This window comes from Podarcis raffonei, chromosome 7 (genome assembly GCF_027172205.1).
Source record: "Podarcis raffonei isolate rPodRaf1 chromosome 7, rPodRaf1.pri, whole genome shotgun sequence".
Taxonomy (NCBI): domain Eukaryota; kingdom Metazoa; phylum Chordata; class Lepidosauria; order Squamata; family Lacertidae; genus Podarcis; species Podarcis raffonei.
Window position 1 is genome coordinate 79,279,988 of NC_070608.1, and position 20,641 is coordinate 79,300,628.

At 41.1% G+C, this 20,641-nt stretch overlaps 1 protein-coding gene across 11 annotated transcripts in view; it reads left to right on the top strand.

Moving 5' to 3' along the window:
* CTNND2 (catenin delta 2) overlaps positions 1-20,641 on the top strand; it is a 515,372-nt gene that overhangs the window by 432,706 nt on the left and 62,025 nt on the right. For all 11 annotated transcript variants that reach the window (XR_008331611.1, XM_053397153.1, XM_053397157.1 and 8 more), the window contains 2 exons: positions 3,803-3,920; positions 8,958-9,143. Coding sequence is in view for 10 of the 11 variants with exons in the window: in XM_053397153.1 (XP_053253128.1) it covers positions 3,803-3,920; positions 8,958-9,143 (304 nt within the window). In the remaining variant the exon portion in view is untranslated. The remainder of the gene's footprint in view (positions 1-3,802; positions 3,921-8,957; positions 9,144-20,641) is intronic.

Consider the following 20,641-nt stretch of genomic DNA (forward strand, 5'->3'; position numbering starts at 1 on the left):
ATCTTTTTTTTTAACAAACTATGTTATTGGAAAATCCAAACAAAATTAAGTACTCATCAGCCTAATTTATTTAAATAGGAGAGGATTAAGCATATGCTTCTCTTTTTGATCAAAATCAAATGTGTTCTGTTTTATTTTTCATTGCTTTTTCTTCTTCTTAAAATGGAAGATAATACTGTGCACGCCCCTGTCCCATTCTCATCTTTCTTTATATTTTAGCTCAGCTTCCCCATACTTTACATACCCTGGTCTTGTAGAACATGTGAAGCCCTCCTCTTACTTACACAGATATTGGTTGCTGAAAAGTTGCACTGTATGTTTGGGACACGTGCCCAGACAAGGTTGTGTGTATGTGAATGCAGGATAAATGTGCTCCCGGTATGCCCCACGGAGAGCCTCAAGGTCCATAAATAGCAACACCCTAGTGGTCCCGGGCCCTAAGGAAGTTAGATTAACTTCAACCAGAGCCAGGGCCTTCTCAACACTGGCTCCGGGCTGGTGGAACGCTCTGCCTCATTCCCAGGGCCTTGCAGGATCTGATTTCTTTTCGCAGGGCCTGTAAGACAGAGTTGTTCCGCCTGGCCTTTGGCTTGGAGCCAATTTGATTCCCTTCCCGTCTTTCTTTTTTCTTTTTCCTTTCTCCTCCTGTGATGAGGCTGCATTTTAATATTTTAATGTTTCAATATTTTAATGTTGTATTTTAATCTTGTTTTTAAGTTGTATTCATTCAACTTGTTTTTATTATTGCTTGTTAGCCGCCTTGAGCCCGGCCTTGGCTGGGGATGGAGGGGTATAAATAAAAATTATTATTATTATTATTATTATTATTATTATTATTATTATTTACTTCTCCCCAAGAAGGCTGGGTATGAATGAATGAATGTGCTTACTGGCTTCCTGTTCTGCCTGGTACCATGCTATTGTTTCAAAGCACACCCACGGTAAGAAAGTTTGTGTGAAACACTCCCAGGGTGAACCCAGCATGAGGCAGGGGAATTGGTGCGAAATAGCTAAAATGCCCTATTTATTGGTCCTGGATATTAATGGAATAATATTTAATCTTAAAACATTTAAAAACAAGTGCCTTGTGCTTTTGTCAGTTTAAACCAGTGTCTCCTGAAGGAGCGTCTCCACCCCCATCCTTCTGCCCGGACACTGAGGTCCAGCGCCGAGGGCCTTTTTGCGGTTCCCTTGCTGCGAGAAGCCAAGTTACAGGGAACCAGGCAGAGGGCCTTCTCAGTAGTGGCACCCACCCTGTGGAATGCCCTTCCACCAGATGTCAAGGAGATAAACAACTACCAGACATTTAGAAGACATCTGAAGGCAGCCATGTTTAGGGAAGCTTTTAATGTTTAATAGACTATTGTATTTTAATATTCTGTTGGAAGCCGTCCAGAGTGGCTGGGGGAACCCAGCCAGATGGGCGGGGTATAAATAATAAATTATTATTATTATCTCTGCACTCGTGAAAGTGTGAGGTTTGCTGCTTCTGTTCCCCCTCTCCAGTTAGGTAGGATCCTGCCTCCACGCTTTCTCTCACAGGAAAAATGCTTACTTTTGAAATGAAAGTTCAGAGTATAATAATTCTGAGCATAGGCTTCTCTCCTCTCCTCAAGTGGCTACAACCAGTTGAAAATATAGAACTATTTCGCATACACCCTTGTTCTGTAATTATGCAACAATTACTGTTAGGAAACCTGCTGTAACAATTACCTGAAGTGACAGAACTATGGGATATTTTGTTCCAGAAACTGAAATGCACTGTTCTTTGCTTGGTACCCATTACTCTAGCTCAGGTGGCACATGAAAATATTTTCCTGGTCAGCCCATTTCCCTTAAGATGCATTTTTGTTGCACTCTTTTGTTTTCCTATTGCTGATCCTCAAGATTCCAAAACAGAAAACTTGACTCCTGGTGTAGACATGTTTGTTAGTCATTTCTGTATATATTTCCTGGTTCTAAAATCCAACACCATTTTTCTACTTTGATGTAAGTTTACACTGAATAAAGCACTGGGCAAGAGATTTATCAAGAAAGCGATTTCTTTAAAACCAAGTTGGGTCATTCCAAAGCAAGTGGTCAAACTTTTCTACCTCATGTCATCCAATTTTCTTAATATTTTGTACACTTGTTGAATGACTTGATTGATTTTATTGTTTGCAGCTAATGGGCTAATGCAATTGCAGCTAATGGACCAATACAATATGAATACAAATTGCATAGCTGCAAAACAAAACTGTATGTACAAAATATGTGATCCCATTGAGATCCCAATATGAAATTTTGCAGGTAGCTTTTAGAAATATTACATAATCAATACAATTTTTTTGAAATTTCAGACCTTCATAACTCACAAACATGATAAGATAAAAAAAAGTTTGGATTCAAACTTAGTTTTGATCATTCAACAAATGTACAGAATATTAAGAAAATGGGATGACATGAGGTAAAAAAAAAGTTGCATCACTTGATATGGAATGACCCAGTTGTAATCCTTGTAGCCTGGGTTAGTTACTCTGAAAATTGCTCTAAAAACTGGAGGACATGGTATTATGGGCTGGTGTCAGAAAAGAGAGAACCCTGGTTTTAATTCTCTACAAAATATTGAAGGTCACATTGCATAAATGTTTTCATTCATAAAGGTATAGTAAAATGCTTTGCTCTTTCTTGCCTTCCCCCTTCCAGTACTTGCAGCTCTTTGCTGCAAACCCTGCTTCATTCATAATAGCTGTGCTTCATGGTCCTTCCAAGCTGTGGGATCATGAATCCTAGGGCCATGTTCTCAAACAAATGAAGGGCAGGGCCAATGTGTCTTAGCCAGTTCACTCCAACAAACGAGTGTGTATCTTAGATTGTGCCCCGAAGATTCTGGAGTACATTCCAGGACACAATCTCTGCTGAACTGCTCTTAGTGCTGACAGGTAAGTCAACTCTGGGAGCAATATTCATCTGCCATCTCAATTGTTGCCGTGTTGCTAATGAAGAATCATAGAGTAGGACTTGCTGACTACTGGAGCATTGGTTGGGATGAAAACCATGGAGGTAAGGGGGGAGGGAATCCAGGGCCCAGCCTCCTCACCTCGTGGCAGTGGAGGGCCTCCATCAAGGACTTTGGGTCAGCGAGCTGGAGGAAGAACGTTGGCCTGCATAACGGGGACTTGTGGAGACAAACAGCCACAAAAATGGAATCCTAGACTTATATTCTCTGTTGTCATTTAGTGCTAATTTGAGTGTGCCATATTTCTCCTTGATTCTGGCACTTAGATTTTAAAGTGGTATCTACTAGGCTGAGTTTTATTGATGGTATTTGAACATAAAAGCAGAGCAGCAACACTGATACTTTTCAAGGCAATTAGATGGCACCCAGGAGTTTTTAGAGCATAACCACTTTCAGGTGAATAACTGTTCCAAAGCTAGAAATGAGAAGAGATGCAGGGAAAATGCTACCGTTCTTGAACACTTGTATGTGTTACACATTGTGCTTTTCATCAGGGGTGGGGTTGGTGAAGGGATGGCTTTGACGTAAGAATGGTAAAAGCATTTTTATTTTAAACAAGACTTGTGTTCCCTTCCCAAAGCTCTACCTTGTCTGTTAACCCAATTTTAAAAGTTCTCTGAGATCATGATAAAAGATCATAACGTGTGTGTTTTTCTTTTGAAAAGAGCATAGGGGAGATTCATTCACATATATAAGCCTATCACAGCCAATGATCTTTTTTTAAAAAAACAAAACTGTAGCATATCCATTGCCAGGAATGAGTAGTGGAATGAAAAGATGGTGACCACTGTTGCTTTATCCTAGGAATGTCAGCTCTGCTGGAGAAGAAGCCCGCAGAAGAATGAGAGAGTGTGATGGACTTACGGATGCATTGCTGTACGTGATTCAGTCTGCTCTAGGGAGCAGTGAAATTGATAGCAAGGTTTGCCATCTTTGTTTTTATAGAAACAACATTCTGAAGGGGGGAAAACCCACATTAACAGAGCCACATCATACATCCTTCAGGTTGTAAGAATTAAATTTCAGAATCCTTTGCCTTTAAGGAAAGCCTGTACTTACTTCATGCTCATGTGAGATATATGTCTGTCATTCTCTCAAATTCAGCCATAGTAGTGGCAACAGGTACTTAGCAGTTAAGCCAGAGGCTCAGACTTTGGGCCTTGCAAAGCCAAAGGGGTCTTCGTGCACAGTGTGGGTATAAAAGGAGAACCTCTGGAAAACAGAGGTGAACCGCCCTGAGATCTTTTGAGGAAGGGAAGCATATAAATCTAATAAATAAATAAGCAGCGTAAGAAGATATACTTGATGTGCTGGACCTTGAATTGTCTCAATGAAGGTAAGCTATCTTGTCTGCCTGCCACAGTCTCTGCAGGAACTAATATATCGGGATGGCGGGGGGGGAGTTGTGTGCTTTTGTGGAGATTTTGTTTGATTATTTTTACAACTTAAATGTAGAGTTTCATTAATGAATGACTACGCAGCTTGAATTATAGAGATGGCAATTCCTTTTGTTGATGTGTGTTAAAACGGTTTGATTGACTTTAACTCTACTGATCACTGGGTACAGGTGTCAGTGTTGCCTTTGTTTGGTTTTCATTGTTTATACTTTCTTAACCTTCGATATGATACTGTTTTTGATACAGCCAATATTTACGGTTATTCCCAGAATTTTTTAAAAAATCGCCATGTGGGTTGGAAGGCAGAGGAGTAACTTAGCTGAAACAAAATGCTGCATATTCCTTTTTATGTAAAATGGCAAGTGTTTCTGTAGGGCTTTATTTAAATTTTTCATACAGATAAACTAAGGTAAATTGGCAAAGCCTAATACTTACTCCCACAGGAACACCAGAAGCTTCCGAGTTTGGTCCATCTAGCATGGCATTGTCAACACAGACTGGCAGTAGCTGTCCAGAGTTTCAGGCAGGGGAAATTCCCAGCCCTCCTTGGAGATTCTGGCAAATGAACCAAGGACCTTTCGTAAGCAAAACAGATGCTCCACCAATGAACTGCAGCCCCTGCTGAACATTAGTCTCAATTGGAATAATTTGGTGAAAATGTTAACAGCTTTGTTTTGTCAACATCATAACTTCATGTCCCCTCTAGGTTATAATCTGCCTTGACTCCGTATTTAAGTATGGCACACTCAACGTCCCTACACTTACATGACCCAATACATGAGCTTTATATCTCACCTGGACCCAAATTTTGAGGGATAACTCGTTTCAATATACAGTCGTACCTTGGGTTGAATGTGCTTTAGGATGAGCGCATTTGAGTTGCGCTCCGGGGCAACCTGGAAGTAACGGAGTGCGTTACTTCCGGGTTTTGCCGCTTGCACATGTGCAGACGCTCAAAATGTCACACGCATGCGCAGAAGCGCCGAAACATGACACATACAGATGCACGGACACGGGTTACATTTGCTTCTAGATGCAAACGGGGCTCCGGAACGGATCCCGTTTGCATCTAGAGGTACCACTGTACTCATAAACATCACATGTAGATGTGACGATGAATGTGAGCGGAGGGTAGGGAGACATGGTACGCAGTCCCACCATGCATGTATCGCTGGCAGGTCTGAAGACATGACCCCAGATCTGCAGGTGTAAAAGCATTAGTTAGCACTTGAAATAACTTCTGCATTAAGCAGTACAGTGGAACCTCGATTTTCAAGCACCTCGGAAGTTGAACGTTTCGGTTTTCGAAAGCTGAAAACCTGAAGTAACTGCTTTGGTTTTTGAATGCTTTTTGGAAGCTGAATGTGCCACACAGCTTCTGTTTTGAGTTTCCCTATTGTAGTAATGCTTCCATATTGAGTTTTCAGTTTTTGAACATTTCGGAAGTCGAATGGTCTTCCGGACCTGATTACGTTCGAAAACCGAGGTTCAACTTTATCTGATAGTTAAATCATGGTTGCATGACAAGAAGGAAGAGCTTGTTTTACAGATATGAAGTTTATCCTAGTTTATTTGTATGAAGAACTTAAATATACATGTGTGACACATTTCTTTCCCACAGCAAAGCTGCCAATATTAAATTCCAGCACCCTGGCTGAAGATTCAAGACAGCAAAGCACTAGCTGTGGCTAGCATCCTTTTCCAGAATATTTTGCACTTCACATGTGTGTGAAGGAATGCTTCTTTTCACCTTTTGAAGTTTTCAGATTGCTAGGAAAAGCAAAACTGGCGCTTGTGTTTGAGTACACTTGGCAGCAAAAAGCAGCACATCCTGAGCAGAAGCATCTTTGGTCTGCAAAATTTTATATGCATAGCCCAGTAATTGATGTGTGTGCAGATTACGGTATGTCATATAATAGCCTAAAATCAATTAGTGAGTAGTAAAACAACTCTAATCGGCCAGGCTATCATTGTAGTCAGGAACGCAATTCATGCAAAGCCGTTTCTGCCTGCCCTCTCCCCCCAACAAAACTCCTGATTCCTGCTGTCTCTATGAGCTGCATAAAAGCTGAATCGGTAGCTGCATATCAAAGCTTCTTGAATCACCTTGGCAAACAGAAAATGAGGCGCTGAAATGCTTCAGAAATGGATCTTCAATGAAATCCACGCTATTTCCTTACCAGGCACCCAGGAGAAGGAAAGAATTCTAAACCTTAGCAAAGTCTTTTGTTCTTAAGAAGATTCCTTTTTTGGGGTACTGTTCTAAATGAAAAAGAGTGTTCTATTGTATAAAACTGTAAATGAGGTAAACTAGACTCCCAGTTCCAGCTTCACACAGGAGAGAACAGAATGCCTGGCACATTAATTCATAGCATTTAGAAGAATAAGGGAGAAGGGAGTCTTCAGAACCTGTTTGGATCAATGAAATCCATAGTTTTCTGTACACTGCTTTGCAGTTAAGCGGCATGTAAATTGTTTAAAGAAGATAAAATAAGTAAGTACCGTACAGGCCCAAATATATGCCGCACCCGGATATAAGACATACAAGGGGGCGGAGACAATACCCGAATACAAGCCACTCCCTTAAAATTCCGCAGGCACTCACACCCATTCTGTTTTACCATATGTCTGTTTCAGCAGAGATATCGTAAAAGCCAGTTTTTGTAAGGTCGTGAATTTAAGCCGCCCTTTTAAAAAGTAAGGCTTATATTCAGGCCAATATGGTAATATCAGGACCTGATAATCAGCATCTAATGCTTCAAGATACAGTTTATGTTTTGTTTTTGTTTGTTTTTTTTAAAAAAATAACCGCTCAGCAAATGGGGCTGCAGCTGACATACTGAAATGCTGTACTACTGTTGCCAACTTATTATTCCTGTGAGGCAGCATGTGCATTGATAGTGCCATCTACTTCCTCCTCTAAAGCTAATATTACCGCAGACATCTAAGAACCATTGTACACACACTAGACACATGTGGACCTTTCTCAAACAGCTTCATGACTTATGAAGCCTTGTATGAGTCCTACAGACCATGCCTCCCTCAGTCCTCCCTCCCTTCCATCAACCACCAGCTTCAGCACACAGTTCTAGCTTATTAGCCAACATTAAACCAGAATTTCCTGGTTGCAGCCAAGATCTCCACACATAAAACCAAGTGCAGCAGGAAGCGGAGAGTGATGGAGGAGGAGTATGCATCTACTGTGCTCTCCCAAGGCGTCATAAACCATGATGATCTAGGTATCATCAGCATAGAGGTGGTATGGAAAGCCAGATTAGAGAGGACCAAAAGAAGAGAGATGAGAGAAAGTCAAGGCAAGTGGAAGCAAGAAGCTATCAAGAGCTCCATTTATTTATTTATTTCAAAATAGGTAAAGCGCTGGCAGGTTTGAATGTAGCAAGGAAAGAACCAGAGGAACGAGATAGATTGATAATGTGCTGGAGAGGAGGGAAAATGACAACTAGACAATTGGAAGGGATAGGATACAGGACAGAAGGGGGGAAGGCCTCCGTTGGGTTTCATGATAGATGGTCAGAGAGGTCCCCTATTCAGGGAACCATGGGCCTTTGAAGAATTGTTTTATTTCACTTACAGTGAAGGAAGCAAGGGTTGAAACCACACGAGCAGCAGGCCCATTCACTGTCACAACTCTCCACCTGCTAGCTACAATTCTAATGCCAAAATGTTAAGAAGGCTGAGCCATTTCAAATTCAAACAGAATTCGTTATCAAATGAAAGCAACTCTATTTAAAAACAAAAACCCAACACTTTGGTGTCCTAAATTTCAGCATTATTTCCATGCAAAAGAGCAAAAGCTGAGATTCTTCATTGCGCTATATGATATTTCCATCACTCTGAGATGGACCAAATGACATATGTAATAATTTCACTACTTAAAAAGAGGAAAAGTCTGGTAGCTTAGACAGTTCAAATAAGCAGTTTAAAGAATGGATGACTCTCTAAAATACACTTTATTTCCTGGTCCTGTCCCCCATTATCAATCCATGTGGGGTTCATATAAGATATACACATAGGACTATAACATAAATAGCCTTTCCCCTCTGTGCTGTAAATGGGGGGAAATCCAGTTTACATACATACATACATACATACATACATACATACATCTGATTTATCACATTTTAACTTTAATTCTACCCCTTTCACAGTGGATTTTCTCTGAAATTTGTTTGATACTGTTAACTATTGACTCAAACTCCATTCTCTCAATAAAAAAAAAAGGCTTTGCAACTTCTTACATGCTTAATTAAGGTGGTTTTCAGTTTGGAAGCACCCATGTACGAACATGAAAACTGTCAAAAGCAGGCTAGCACCTGACCTCTGTTGTTCAGCTGCCCCAACACCATTGCAGATATTGGAATTGGCCATTTTAAAAACCTGCCTTTCAGGTTTTTCATCGTTTTACAAATGGTAGCTGCTAATCAGGGGAGTACCCAGCGGGGACAATTTTATACCAAAAGCAATGTTCAAGAATGAAAATCTTTCTGTTGAATGTGAGAATCCTAAAATAATTTCCCATTCATTTTCATCTTCCTTTTTAGACCGTTGAAAACTGTGTGTGCATTTTAAGGAACCTCTCATACAGACTCGCTGCAGAAACATCTCAGGGACAGCAAATGGGGACCGATGAACTAGATGGCTTGCTCTGTGGCGATGCCAATGGAAAAGACGCAGAAAGTTCGGGATGCTGGGGCAAGAAGAAGAAGAAAAAGAAATCTCAAGATCAGGTACTGAAAATGACTTGCAGTAGCAAACAATTAGTGATCGTGCTAATGCACTCAGCCCAGAACCAAACTGTGCAGTGAATAAAGACAAGAATAACTGGGGAAATCGTTCTGATCCAGTGTCATTGTTTAATATTGGTGCTACTATCATTTCTGTCCATTTAGGACAGAGGGGGCAACAGAAAATAGAATAACAGTAGATACAGTGCTGGAAATAGGCAGAGCCCAGTGACCTGATGGAGATGGAGATATGGTGGATCAGCTAAGGACAGGAGTTGTGTACCTGTGTGTGTGTGTGTGTGTGTGTGTGTGTGTGCATGCATGTTAGAATGCACGAATGTGTGTGGTGTAGTCACACCCGGTTTTGGCAACAACAACTGCTGATATACGCCCTAAAGCCAAAAAAAGAGTTAGCCAGCTGTGATTTAGGGAATATTTCATTTAGCATTACATTACTCGAAACAGTGTTAACGCTAACCCCCCCAGATGAAAAGATCTTTAAGATTTCAGGAATAATTAAATTAACCTCTGGATATTTTCTAGCACATAGCTCCACCATGCATTGAGCAGTTTGCTTTCAAATGCCAAATAAGGGAGAAAAACTTTTAAAGATAGATCTCAGGCTTATGCTTGTTTCCTCATGAAGACAAAAATCCACATGGATTTTTAATAGTGTATAATCCACATGGATAATTAAATGTATTCTGAACAAAACTTGTCCAAATAGCCTCAAAAATAAGAGCATATGGTATGGCATTGCAGTACAGCTCTTCTATTTGCTACAGTCTAACATAAGTTTCTATATCTATTTTCTAACTGAATGAATAGTTGCTTCCATAATTGATGTTGAAATTATTTCTCTGTATGGCAGATTGACTGTTTCTAATACTGTTAACCTGATTGAAATTAGGAAGACCATCCATACACAATTACTTCTCTCAAGAAGAAAAATAGGTTGAGGCTAGAGCTCCTGATCTTGCCAGGAGTTGCCAACTCGCTTTCAGCTTACCTCAACTTCTGATTTGCCTCTTGCAATAAATTTGAAGTTTAGAAAATTCCATTTTTTTCTTTTAAGCAATTGAAAATCAGAATCCACAAACCTATGGGACCAAAATCTATGAAGAGATAAACAGAAATCCCCAAGAAAGCTGAACTGATGCTTACATAGCTATACTTGTGTATGCAGATATTACATACATAAAAATAAAGGATCCCTGACAGTTAAGTCCACTCGCAGATGACTCTGGGGTTGCGGCGCTCATCTCGCTTTACAGGCCGAGGGAGCTGGCGTTTGTCCGCAGACAGTCTTTCCGGGTCATGTGGCCAGCATGACTAAGCTGCTTCTGGCACAACGGAACACTGAAACCAGAGCAGCGCACGGAAACACCATTTACCTTCCCTCCGGAGTGGTACCTATTTATCTACTTGCACTGGCGTGCTTTTGAACTGCTAGGTTGGCAGAAGCTGGAATCGAGCAACGGGAGCTCACCCCGTCGCGGGGATTCGAACTGCCGACCTTCTGATCAGCAAGCCCAAGAGGCTTAGTGGTTTAGACCACAGCGCCACACACGTCCACATACATACATACATATAAATACAACTTGATGCAGTTATCAAACACTATAGAAGTCTAAAAACCAGAACAATAAGCAAGTGTTTACAGCTGACTGAAAAGCAACCAAACAAAATTACATGCAGTAAACAAACACCTGTAATTCCACCCTAAGCTGGAGACATAGTTTAATTCATTTCAATGGGATATGTATTCCTTCTCTATTTCCTTTTTATGGTAAAAATGTTAAGGCTTTAATTTTATTTTGTCGCTTTATTCAGTTTACATTTACTAGCGCAACCGAGTACTTTCCATGTTTTCAGTTTATTCACTGTGGCTTACAGAAATTGTGCTTTCCTGACACAAAGATGCTCTGGCACGCTGACTCTTCAGATGTCTTTTTTTTTAACTTGTGAAGGTTCTTTAAGGATACTTAAAAAATAAATAAAACAAAAAGGGCTTAGAGGCCAAGGATGTTGCACAGCATGCACTAAAACAAATGGTTCAGAAAACTTTGCTTGACCCATAATTTGTGAGTCACTGACACATTTGCCTGTAATAGCTCCTAAAGAAACATTACGGCATGCTGTGCCGATTCCTTTAGGGAAATGATTCAGGTCTAATTTGCGCGTGGGATTCTGTACGTACTCTCTTGAATCTGTATGAGGTAAAAAAAACCCACATAGGTAGTCCCTCAGCTAATTTAGACATTATCTGTGTTCCATAAAGACATGTAATACTAGTGTGTTTTAATGAAGCCAACCGACACCATTTTAGCCATCATTTTTGGTAGTTTCACATTTTGCAAATATTAGTGCCCCACAGAAGCCTCCTGAATTGGGAAGCCCCTCAGTGGTTCCTCAGGAAACCTAGATTGGAGTTACCACCTCCTCACTCTTAACAGTTTGATTTTCTCTTGGAAGCTTCCTTACGGCATCCTCATTTGTACCTTAAGGTTTAATTCTCAAGTAGAAAGGGTTCCGTCTGTTTTCCTTAGGAAGTTACTGGAGTTACCTCCTTGTGTGGAAAAGGTGGCTATTTATCCAATGGTAACTATATTTACAGGGACGCGGGTGGCGCTGTGGGTTGAACCACAGAGCCTAGGACTTGCCGATCAGAAGGTCGGCAGTTCGAATCCCCGCAACTGGGTGAGCTCCCGATGCTCAGTCCCTGCTCCTGCCAACCTAGCAGTTCAAAAGCATGTCAAGGTGCAAGTAGATAAATAGGTACCACTCTGGCGGGAAGGTAAACGGTGTTTCGTGCGCTGCTCTGGTTCGCCAGAAGCAGCTTAGTCATGCTGGCCACATGACCCGGAAGCTGTACGCCGGCTCCCTCGGCCAATAAAGCGAGATGAGCGCCGCAACCCCAGAGTCGGTCACAACTGGACCTAATGGTCAGGGGTCCCTTTACCCCTTTACCTTTTAACTATATTTGCATTTCTTAGCATCTCATGATAGTTCTCTCTCCCTCTTGATCTCAGACTCTTTAGTTAGTCATTGGTTGAGAGAGATGGAGAAGATTTTAGTCTAGGCTTTTTTCTCGAGGTTTTGAACGATTGTGGGTTAAAGAAGGCCCAGCTTATTGTGGTCCAGAGGTAAGTAAATTTGGATTTCTGCTATCTAAGAAGTAAAGCCAATAAATCTTGTTCTCCATTACTATTTAATATCCCTATAAACTGTGGAATCGCCACAGTTGTGGTATCTATAGACATTAACCATTTCAAAGTATAAGAGGGCATTTTCTCTTGCTCGCTTTAATGTGCTGCCTTCAGCATTGTTAAATGACTGATTTAATAAGATCCTGGTTAATAAACGGATGTGTCTGGAGCAGAAGCAATAAAATCTATTCAACATGTCCTTCTGCACTATAGTAAGTTTAGAGGGAGGTTAATTCTCCCTCTACTAATGGATTTTCCTGGAAGATCTCCTGCAAACTTACTAGTGATGTTCTTAAGGGATGTTTCCTCCTATGTCACTGAGGGGATTGCCAGGTGTTCGTTTTCTTAATATCAGTGCAGATCAGAAGATTATTATTTTTTTGCTGGCTTCTAGAGAGGAAAAGAACATAGAACTATTTGTACTTGTTTTAACTGCTGCAATATTTTAGCTGTTGTAACATAGCCTTTATTCTGTGCTGAATTTTATCAGTCTGCAAAAGTAATATACTACCACTACTGTTTGGTTATACGGTATTATTTTAATTCTCAGTATTTTATGCATCTTTGACATAGTGTTCTAATCTATTCAGAAGTCCCATTGCGTTCAGTGTGGCTTACTCCAAGGTACAGCCTGATAATATTTTTTTCTGAAGACAGAATCATTCTGACATTTTCCTATTGGATATCGTAATTCCTCTGTAATATACTTCTGATTATACTCTGAGGCAACTTTTTTCTAGTTCTATAATCATTCTCTGTCAGAGCTGGGTAAAGGCCTCTGCGGAGCTCTTCTTGTCCATCAGTCTGAAGGGTTTAATATCCTTTTCTTAGAATAAGGTGTGCATGGAACTGTGCATGTAATTTTAAATTTATGTTCACTGGACTGTTATACAGCATGAAGATAAATTACACTATCTTCAGACTTTAGATTAGTATAGCGATAGAAACCCCCAAATCTCTTAGATTGATGTTTAATATTTCTAATAATGTGACTTGGGTTTTTCTCGGGGTTTCTTAACCATGGTAATATTTCTCAACTTCGGATTCACTCCTGCACTAAAACCTCCATGTATGATTATAATCCAGCCAGCGAAGTAGGATCAGAAATTACTATGTGCAGAAACTGTGACTATGGCTCCTATAATCTCCTTGATTCCTGTTGGCTATGGCAGCTGTATTACTGGTTTAATCAGAATACAGTATCAAATATCACAGAACTGCTGGTTAAAAATGTTACAGAGCGACATAGATTTCATTCTAAACCATTTTCCTAATGCAGCGTCTTAACTCTGTAGCCAATGAAAGACAATTCTCTGGATTTGATCCAGAGAAAGACGAGTGCCACTCTGCATGCCATTAACTGCCATCTGTTCACCAAGAGGAGTCCCTTGCACATGCCCGGGGCTCTTTGGGGTAGAAGCAATTATTTTGTAATGGCAATCTATTTTCAGAATGTTTATAACAATAATGGTTAAATGGCTGCCATTCCAAGAAGGCCGCAAAAGAGTCTGTCGCAGTTTATTTGTGAAATAAATCAAGGATTTCTCTTATGCCTCTCACAATATGCACAATGCAAAGAATGCATCAAAGCCCTAATTTTCACAAACCACAGACGTAAACATTACTGGACGTGAATAGTTCCTTTGATAGCTTGTCATACAAAAACAAGCTTTCAGATTCCATTCTACCTATAGTCTGGTGGGTATAGTCCATGCTATAGCCTTACTACTACGCTAAAAAAATCACACTATTCCAGTCATTGTTAGGGTGTCACTTCAACTCATCCCAATAATCATAGCTGACACTTGAGAAGTCACCAAGGGTTATGTTTTCAGAGGATTCTGTAAGGATGAAGATCCCTTGGGATCTCGTTGATGTCATGGTCTTGATCCATGATACAAGAAACATAACCCAAAATCCTACGGATAAACTTGACAGTATTAAAATGGAAAATTGTAATATGAAGGAAGTTGTGCCACAGTAAATTGTGCATTTTAACAATGTGCAGTGCAACTGCACATTGGTAAATTGGTAAATATTTGCCCTTGCCTATTCTATACATATGCTCTATCTATTAAGGAAACAGTTTTTGGATCTGTTGGTTTTCTCCAGGTTTATGGTTATCATTACTCTTAAATATAGACATAAGATGAATCAGATCCAAAATAGAATTTTCATTCTGGGTTACCCACCTGAAATCACTGTGACCTTCTGTTTTATCTTCTGTCATCAATCATGAGCTACAACAGCAACATTTCACAACTGATAGACAGGTAAATCATGCTTGAGAGTGCTAGAGAGAGAGAGAGAGATGGTAAACCCTAATGCATTAAGATCCAAGTTGCATAGAAAAATTCTCTCACTGAGTAGGCTGAAACTCGCAGATCAGAAAGCAGTTAAAATGTGGTTTTAATATATGTCTGAGGAAATGAGTGAAACAGCTTATGGCATCTATAGAATGTCCTGTTGGTTCTTTTTAATCTGTGGTTATTTAACAGCAGTCCAGTCTGTCTATGAATATTAGTGTATATTAGTTCATCTGTAACTAACTTTGTGCTCTGCATATCACTTTGGCTTAATTTATCCATTCTATAGGATTAGAAATTCTCAAAAATGTGTATAGATCTATACCAACACTAGCTGGCTTGTCTGAAGACGCCCCTGTTTGCTTTCTGTTTTCTAGTTCCTAGGTCACAGCTGCTTCCTAGACCCAACTATTGCCACTATTTTGCCAACCATCCATATATAGTTCCATATTATTACAGCTTATTGTGTTTATTTATTGTTTTCATCCTCCCCAGTAATTTCTTTTTCTGTCTGATAGATGCTCATGATGGAATTTCTCTTGCTGCAAAATTATAGCAGCTTTCTGGGAAGAAATCTCAAATTGCCTTAACTTTTGCATGCCCTCTTCACTTTTTAAGGAAAGAATTGTATGTTGCAGAAGTGCTTCAGAAAATAACTCCTTTCTGGCATGTTAATGGAGAAGCTGGCTTGAGCATCATATCTACAGTCTCTAATTCCCCCTTCCTCTTGTTATTTTTTATCCTGTCAGTGTGAGAGGAAGGGTAATGCTGGATTCCTTGTCTTTTCTGTTTCCCTACTGTAGCAGCAGAAGCCCAACATCAAGCAATCTCACGTAAACTACTTTCATGAAAGGTCAACTAAGATAGAGGTGTCACTCATGCATGGTCTACCAGTATATAGAGATATAGATATTTGCTAAAGTCCTCATTATCCACTAAAGTGTGTTTAATTTGCAAAGCGAGAGTGCATACTCAGAATTGTCTTAACATTTAATTAATCAGCATTAAGTGATCTTGCATATGCACTTTAGTTTGCTTAAGAGCATAAGAAGGCTCCAGCTAGTCAAGCATTCTTTGCAAATTTCTCAGCTACCCACAGACCCTGGCTGGATCTAGACACATTTTTTTTAAAAAAAAAAAGTTACAGGAAAACACCATTAGGTCCAGTCGCAGACGACTCTGGGGTTGCGGCACTCATCTCACTCTATAGGCCAACGGAGGCGGTGTTTGTCTGCACACAGTCATGTAGCCAGCATGACTAAGCTGCTTCTGGCGAACCAGAGCAGCACACAGAAACGCCGTTTACCTTCCCATCGGAGATACCTATTTATCTACTTGCACTTTGACGTGCTTGCAAACTGCTAGGTTGGCAGGAGCAGGGACCGAGCAACGGGAGCTCACCCCGTCGTGGGGATTCGAACCGCTGACCTTCTGATCGGCAAGCCCTAGGCTCAGTGGTTTAGACCACAGTCCCACCCACGTCCCTATTGTAACTTAATATATAAATCACATAATGGTTTCATGCATTATAATAGGAGCAAAAGCATGTTAAAAGTGCAACTGATACCAGACTCTGACAGTTATTAGCAGATACTAGATTCTAGCTTACATACCCCTTTTATACAGAATGTACATGTGGAAATGTATAGCTGCCTCTCACACATTATATAGGCACACTCCCAAGTCCAGGATCATAGAATCATACAACTAGTTCATTCTGCAAAGAACTTTGGACATCATTCTCTAAGCAAGTATGATAAGCCACTTTCATACAACTTATGGTCCACCAGTGCGGGTCAAATTTTGCAAAGTCAAGAGTGCATGCCTCAGGATAACATAAGGCTCAGGCCACATTTGAAACTGAGGTGGGTTTCAGAAACGGTTTGTTTCTGCGAGTCTGTTGCTGAAAAGCAGGTGAGTCAAACATCCCTCTCAGTATGCCTATAGTAGCTCTTTCCATCCTGGCTTAAATTTTTAAAGATTATCTTACCTAAGCTCAGGGAGAGAGGTTTTTTTAAAAAAAAAAATCACTTCTTGCTTTCATAGTGAAAGGTGAGTGCCTCTTCTATAATTTTGTACCCTGGAGCAAGTTATTATGTGTCTTGGCCAATCTGAGTTGTCCCCCCCCCCCGTATATTTAAGATCAGAGCATAAACTGTATTGCATTGGGGATTTTTTGGCTTTAACATAAAAAGGTAAAGGGACCCCTGACCATTAGGTCCAGTCGTGACCGACTCTGGGGTTGCAGCACTCATCTCGCTTTATTGGCCGAGGGAGCCGGCGTACAGCTTCCGGGTCACATGGCCAGCAGGACTAAACCGCTTCTGGCGAACCAGAGCAGCACACGGAAACGCTGTTTACCTTCCCGCCGGAGTGGTACCTATTTATCTACTTGCACTTTGACGTGCTTTCGAACTGCTAGGTTGGCAGGAGCAGGGACCGAGCAACAGGAGCTTACCCCGTCGTGGGAATTCGAACCGCCGACCTTCTGATCAGCAAGTCCTAGGCGCTGAGGTTTTACCCACAGCACCACCCGCGTCTCAAAATGCTTTAACATAGTGATGTAACCCCCCCCCCCAAAGAGCTGAGCCTTCCATATAGAGAATACTGCAAATCGAGAAAGGAAATCAGACAGTTTTCTTCAGAATGAATCTAAAAGAAATAAAGAAGCAAAGGAACAGAAGTATGTGTATTTGTATTCCTCTGTCAGTCTATGAAACATTCTAAAGAGCACTTTCGTTTTTCAAACAGCCTCTTGGATTCAAAGCAAATGATGGTTTTGTGAAGTTTTCTGCTGTGCCACCCTCCTGAGAGACTTGGCTTTTTTATATGCCAGATAACAACGAATTGAGCCATAGAAACACTACTTGAGCTTCGAGGATTTCACCCTTAACTTCTTTGAAAGATTTTAGCCTGCTAGTGATGTTTTGAAGGCTAAATTTCCCTAATATTTACAGTGCGGGAGTCCTGGTGACACCATGAACTCTAAGTAGAACAGCTCTCCCTTCTCTTCCTTTGACTCTCTTTTAATATTACAGCAGCCCATTTTACATGGCGGATTGATACTTTTGTTTTTGAACCTTGTTTAAACAGGGCACCATCAGCAGTTTAGATTTCTGTCGTGCTGATTAATATGCTGCCAGCCCAAAGAGGGCTGGAGACTGCTAATCTATTTCATGAAGGATTCAGGAATGCATAGCCCTTCCAGAGGTTTCCCTTCAGGGTATTTTTTTTTAATGAAATGTGGGTGGCGCTGTGGGTTAAACCACAGAGCCTAGGACTTGCCAATCAGAAGGTCGGCGGTTCGAATCCCCGCGACACAGTGAGCTCCCATTGCTCGGTCCCTTCTCCTGCCAACCTAGCAGTTCAAAAGCACATCAAATTGCAAGTAGATAAATAGGTACCACTCTGGTGGGAAGGTAAACGGTGTTTCTGTGCGCTGCTCTGGTTTGCCAGAAGTGGCTTAGTCATGCTGGCCACATGACCCGGAAGCTGTACGCCGGCTCCCTCGGCCAATAAAGCGAGATGAGCGCCGCAACCCCAGAGTCGTCCACAACTGGACCTAATGGTCAGGGGTCCTTTACCTTTACTTACCTGTTACCTCCAGCTGCCAGCCTCACATAGCAGACTTGGGTTGTTCCATTGTACACAGCTGATGTATTTTATCTGTCCACGTTTCTGGCTAGTGAAATTAGGATAATCTCTGGTTATATAACTGAAAATGAGCCTATAGTACAAAACACGGTGGCAGTTGCATAATGTCCCATTAAATGCATCCCCATCCTTACATTAAAAGGTGATTTGCAGCTGTGTAAATTTTTGGGGGGGAGGTTGTTTATACAGTCATACCTTGGTTGTCGAACACCTTGGAATTCGGACGTTTTGGTTCCTGAACACCGCAAACCCGGAAGTGATTGTTACAGTTTGTGAACTATTTTTGGAAGCTTAATGTCCGACAGGGCTTCCGCTGCTTCTGATTGGCTGCAGGAGCTTCCTGCAGCCAATCAGAAGGCGAGATTTGCTTTTTGAACATTTTGGAAGTCAAACGGACTTCAGGAATGGATTCCGTTTGACTTCCAAGGTACGACTGTTTGTTTTATGTCTTGAAAAGCATCCTAAACCATATGGGGAAGGGCCAAATATAGTCCTACAAATCAATAAATTAAATAAAATAATTTTCTGGGTGAACACCATTGATTGAACTTCCATGTTTTCAGAGGATTTGGTTCACACATTCTGATGTGAGTCATCAAATGTTGAATTACTGTGATGCACAGCATGCGTATGAATCATCTTTGAGAAATGCAAATTGATTCTCAACGAGCCCATTATGCATAAAGATATTTACATCTCCCAATATATTTCCTCCCCGTGGTGAACTCCTCCTCCTCTTACTTTCCTTTCTCTTATTTTCCATGCTGGACTGGAGAAATGGGAACCACGACCTAGTTAAATTAAGAGAAAATAAGAGGTTGAGCAAACTTGGTTGCTTTTGTCACCTTTGCTTTCCCCAGTAGTTTCCTAGGGATGTTAAAAAGTGTGTATAAAGCAGGAATCCATTCATTATTTACCACATTGGTATCTCCACTGTTTAGTCTAAGCATTGAATTTTATTGAAGGAATGATCATCATAATTAACAATTATATACAGTTTTTGAGGGTAAAAAGTTCTTCACATATATTATTATCTCAGTAATTCTTAGCGCATACAGGAGGCAGGTAATTACCCAGCATTCTAGATGGCAGCTGAAGCTAAAGGATGGTGGTTTTCCTGAAGCAATTTATTGAGTGCCCAGATCTTAACCTGGTACTCACGTCTCCTGGCCACTCTGCTACATTAGACCTGCTTTCACTGCAGTCCTTATTTTTAATAGCTTCCATGCCCAATGATGTTTCACTTTACACCCTTTAGTGATACCATTCCTTTGGGACATTTTAATGGTTTTCTGTTGGACAGGGATGCACCTGTGCTAGCTGCATCACTTAGAATATACCCCAAAGAGCAGCATAAGAACTGCTGTCATTGTGGTGAGCATCCTTCTGGGCCAATAGCAATTTGGCGAAGATGAGAAAGTGCTCGTGTGGCCATTTGAGTCCATACCACAGGGAAGCAACTTCCTCACTCTTTGACTTCATATGAAGGAGAGCTCAAGCTTTACCTGAAGAAAATTGCCAGATAATAATTCCAGTTAGGTGAAGGACCCCTGACCATTAGGTTCAGTCGTGGCCGACTCTGGGGTTGCGGCGCTCATCTCGCTTTGTTGGCCGAGGGAGCCGGTGTACAGCTTCCGGGTCATGTGGCCAGCATGACTAAGCCACTTCTGGCGAACCAGAGCAGTGCACAGAAATGCCGTTTGCCTTCCCGCCAGAGTGGTACCTATTTCTCTATTTGCACTTTGACGTGCTTTCGAACTGCTAGGTTGGCAGGAGCAGGAACCGAGCAACAGGAGCTCACTGTGTCGCGCGGATTCAAACCGCCGACCTTCTGATCGGCAAGTCCTAGACTCTGTGGTTTAACCCAGTTACTTGTTGCCTATAAAATTTCTATTCATAGTTCTTCCATGTAACTTAGGCTAATCATAACAATCACTATTATTATTACTATTGTTAATTTATTTATACCCTGCCTTTTTACCAGATGGGTCTCAGGTTGTATTCTTCGACTTCTGCTAATCAGTAGTACAGGTGCTGATGGTCCAAAAATCTCTAGTGCAGTGCACTGACATATTATATTGCAATTTGACCTGGGTCCGTCCCCCACCCCCGGCCTTCAGAGGTGAGGCAGGGGGCAATTGGAGAAAGGGCCGGCCCAGTGACAGTGCCCCACTTTGGATCACCCTCCTGCAGACAGATCCTAGTGCCGGATTAAAAACTTTTTATTTGTCCAGAATTTTATTTCCTTTTGATGTCCCCATTAGTGCCTACACTTCCTTTGTTCGTGACAATTTAAACATAATTTTCAGTGCTTTAATTTTACCAGCGTTGT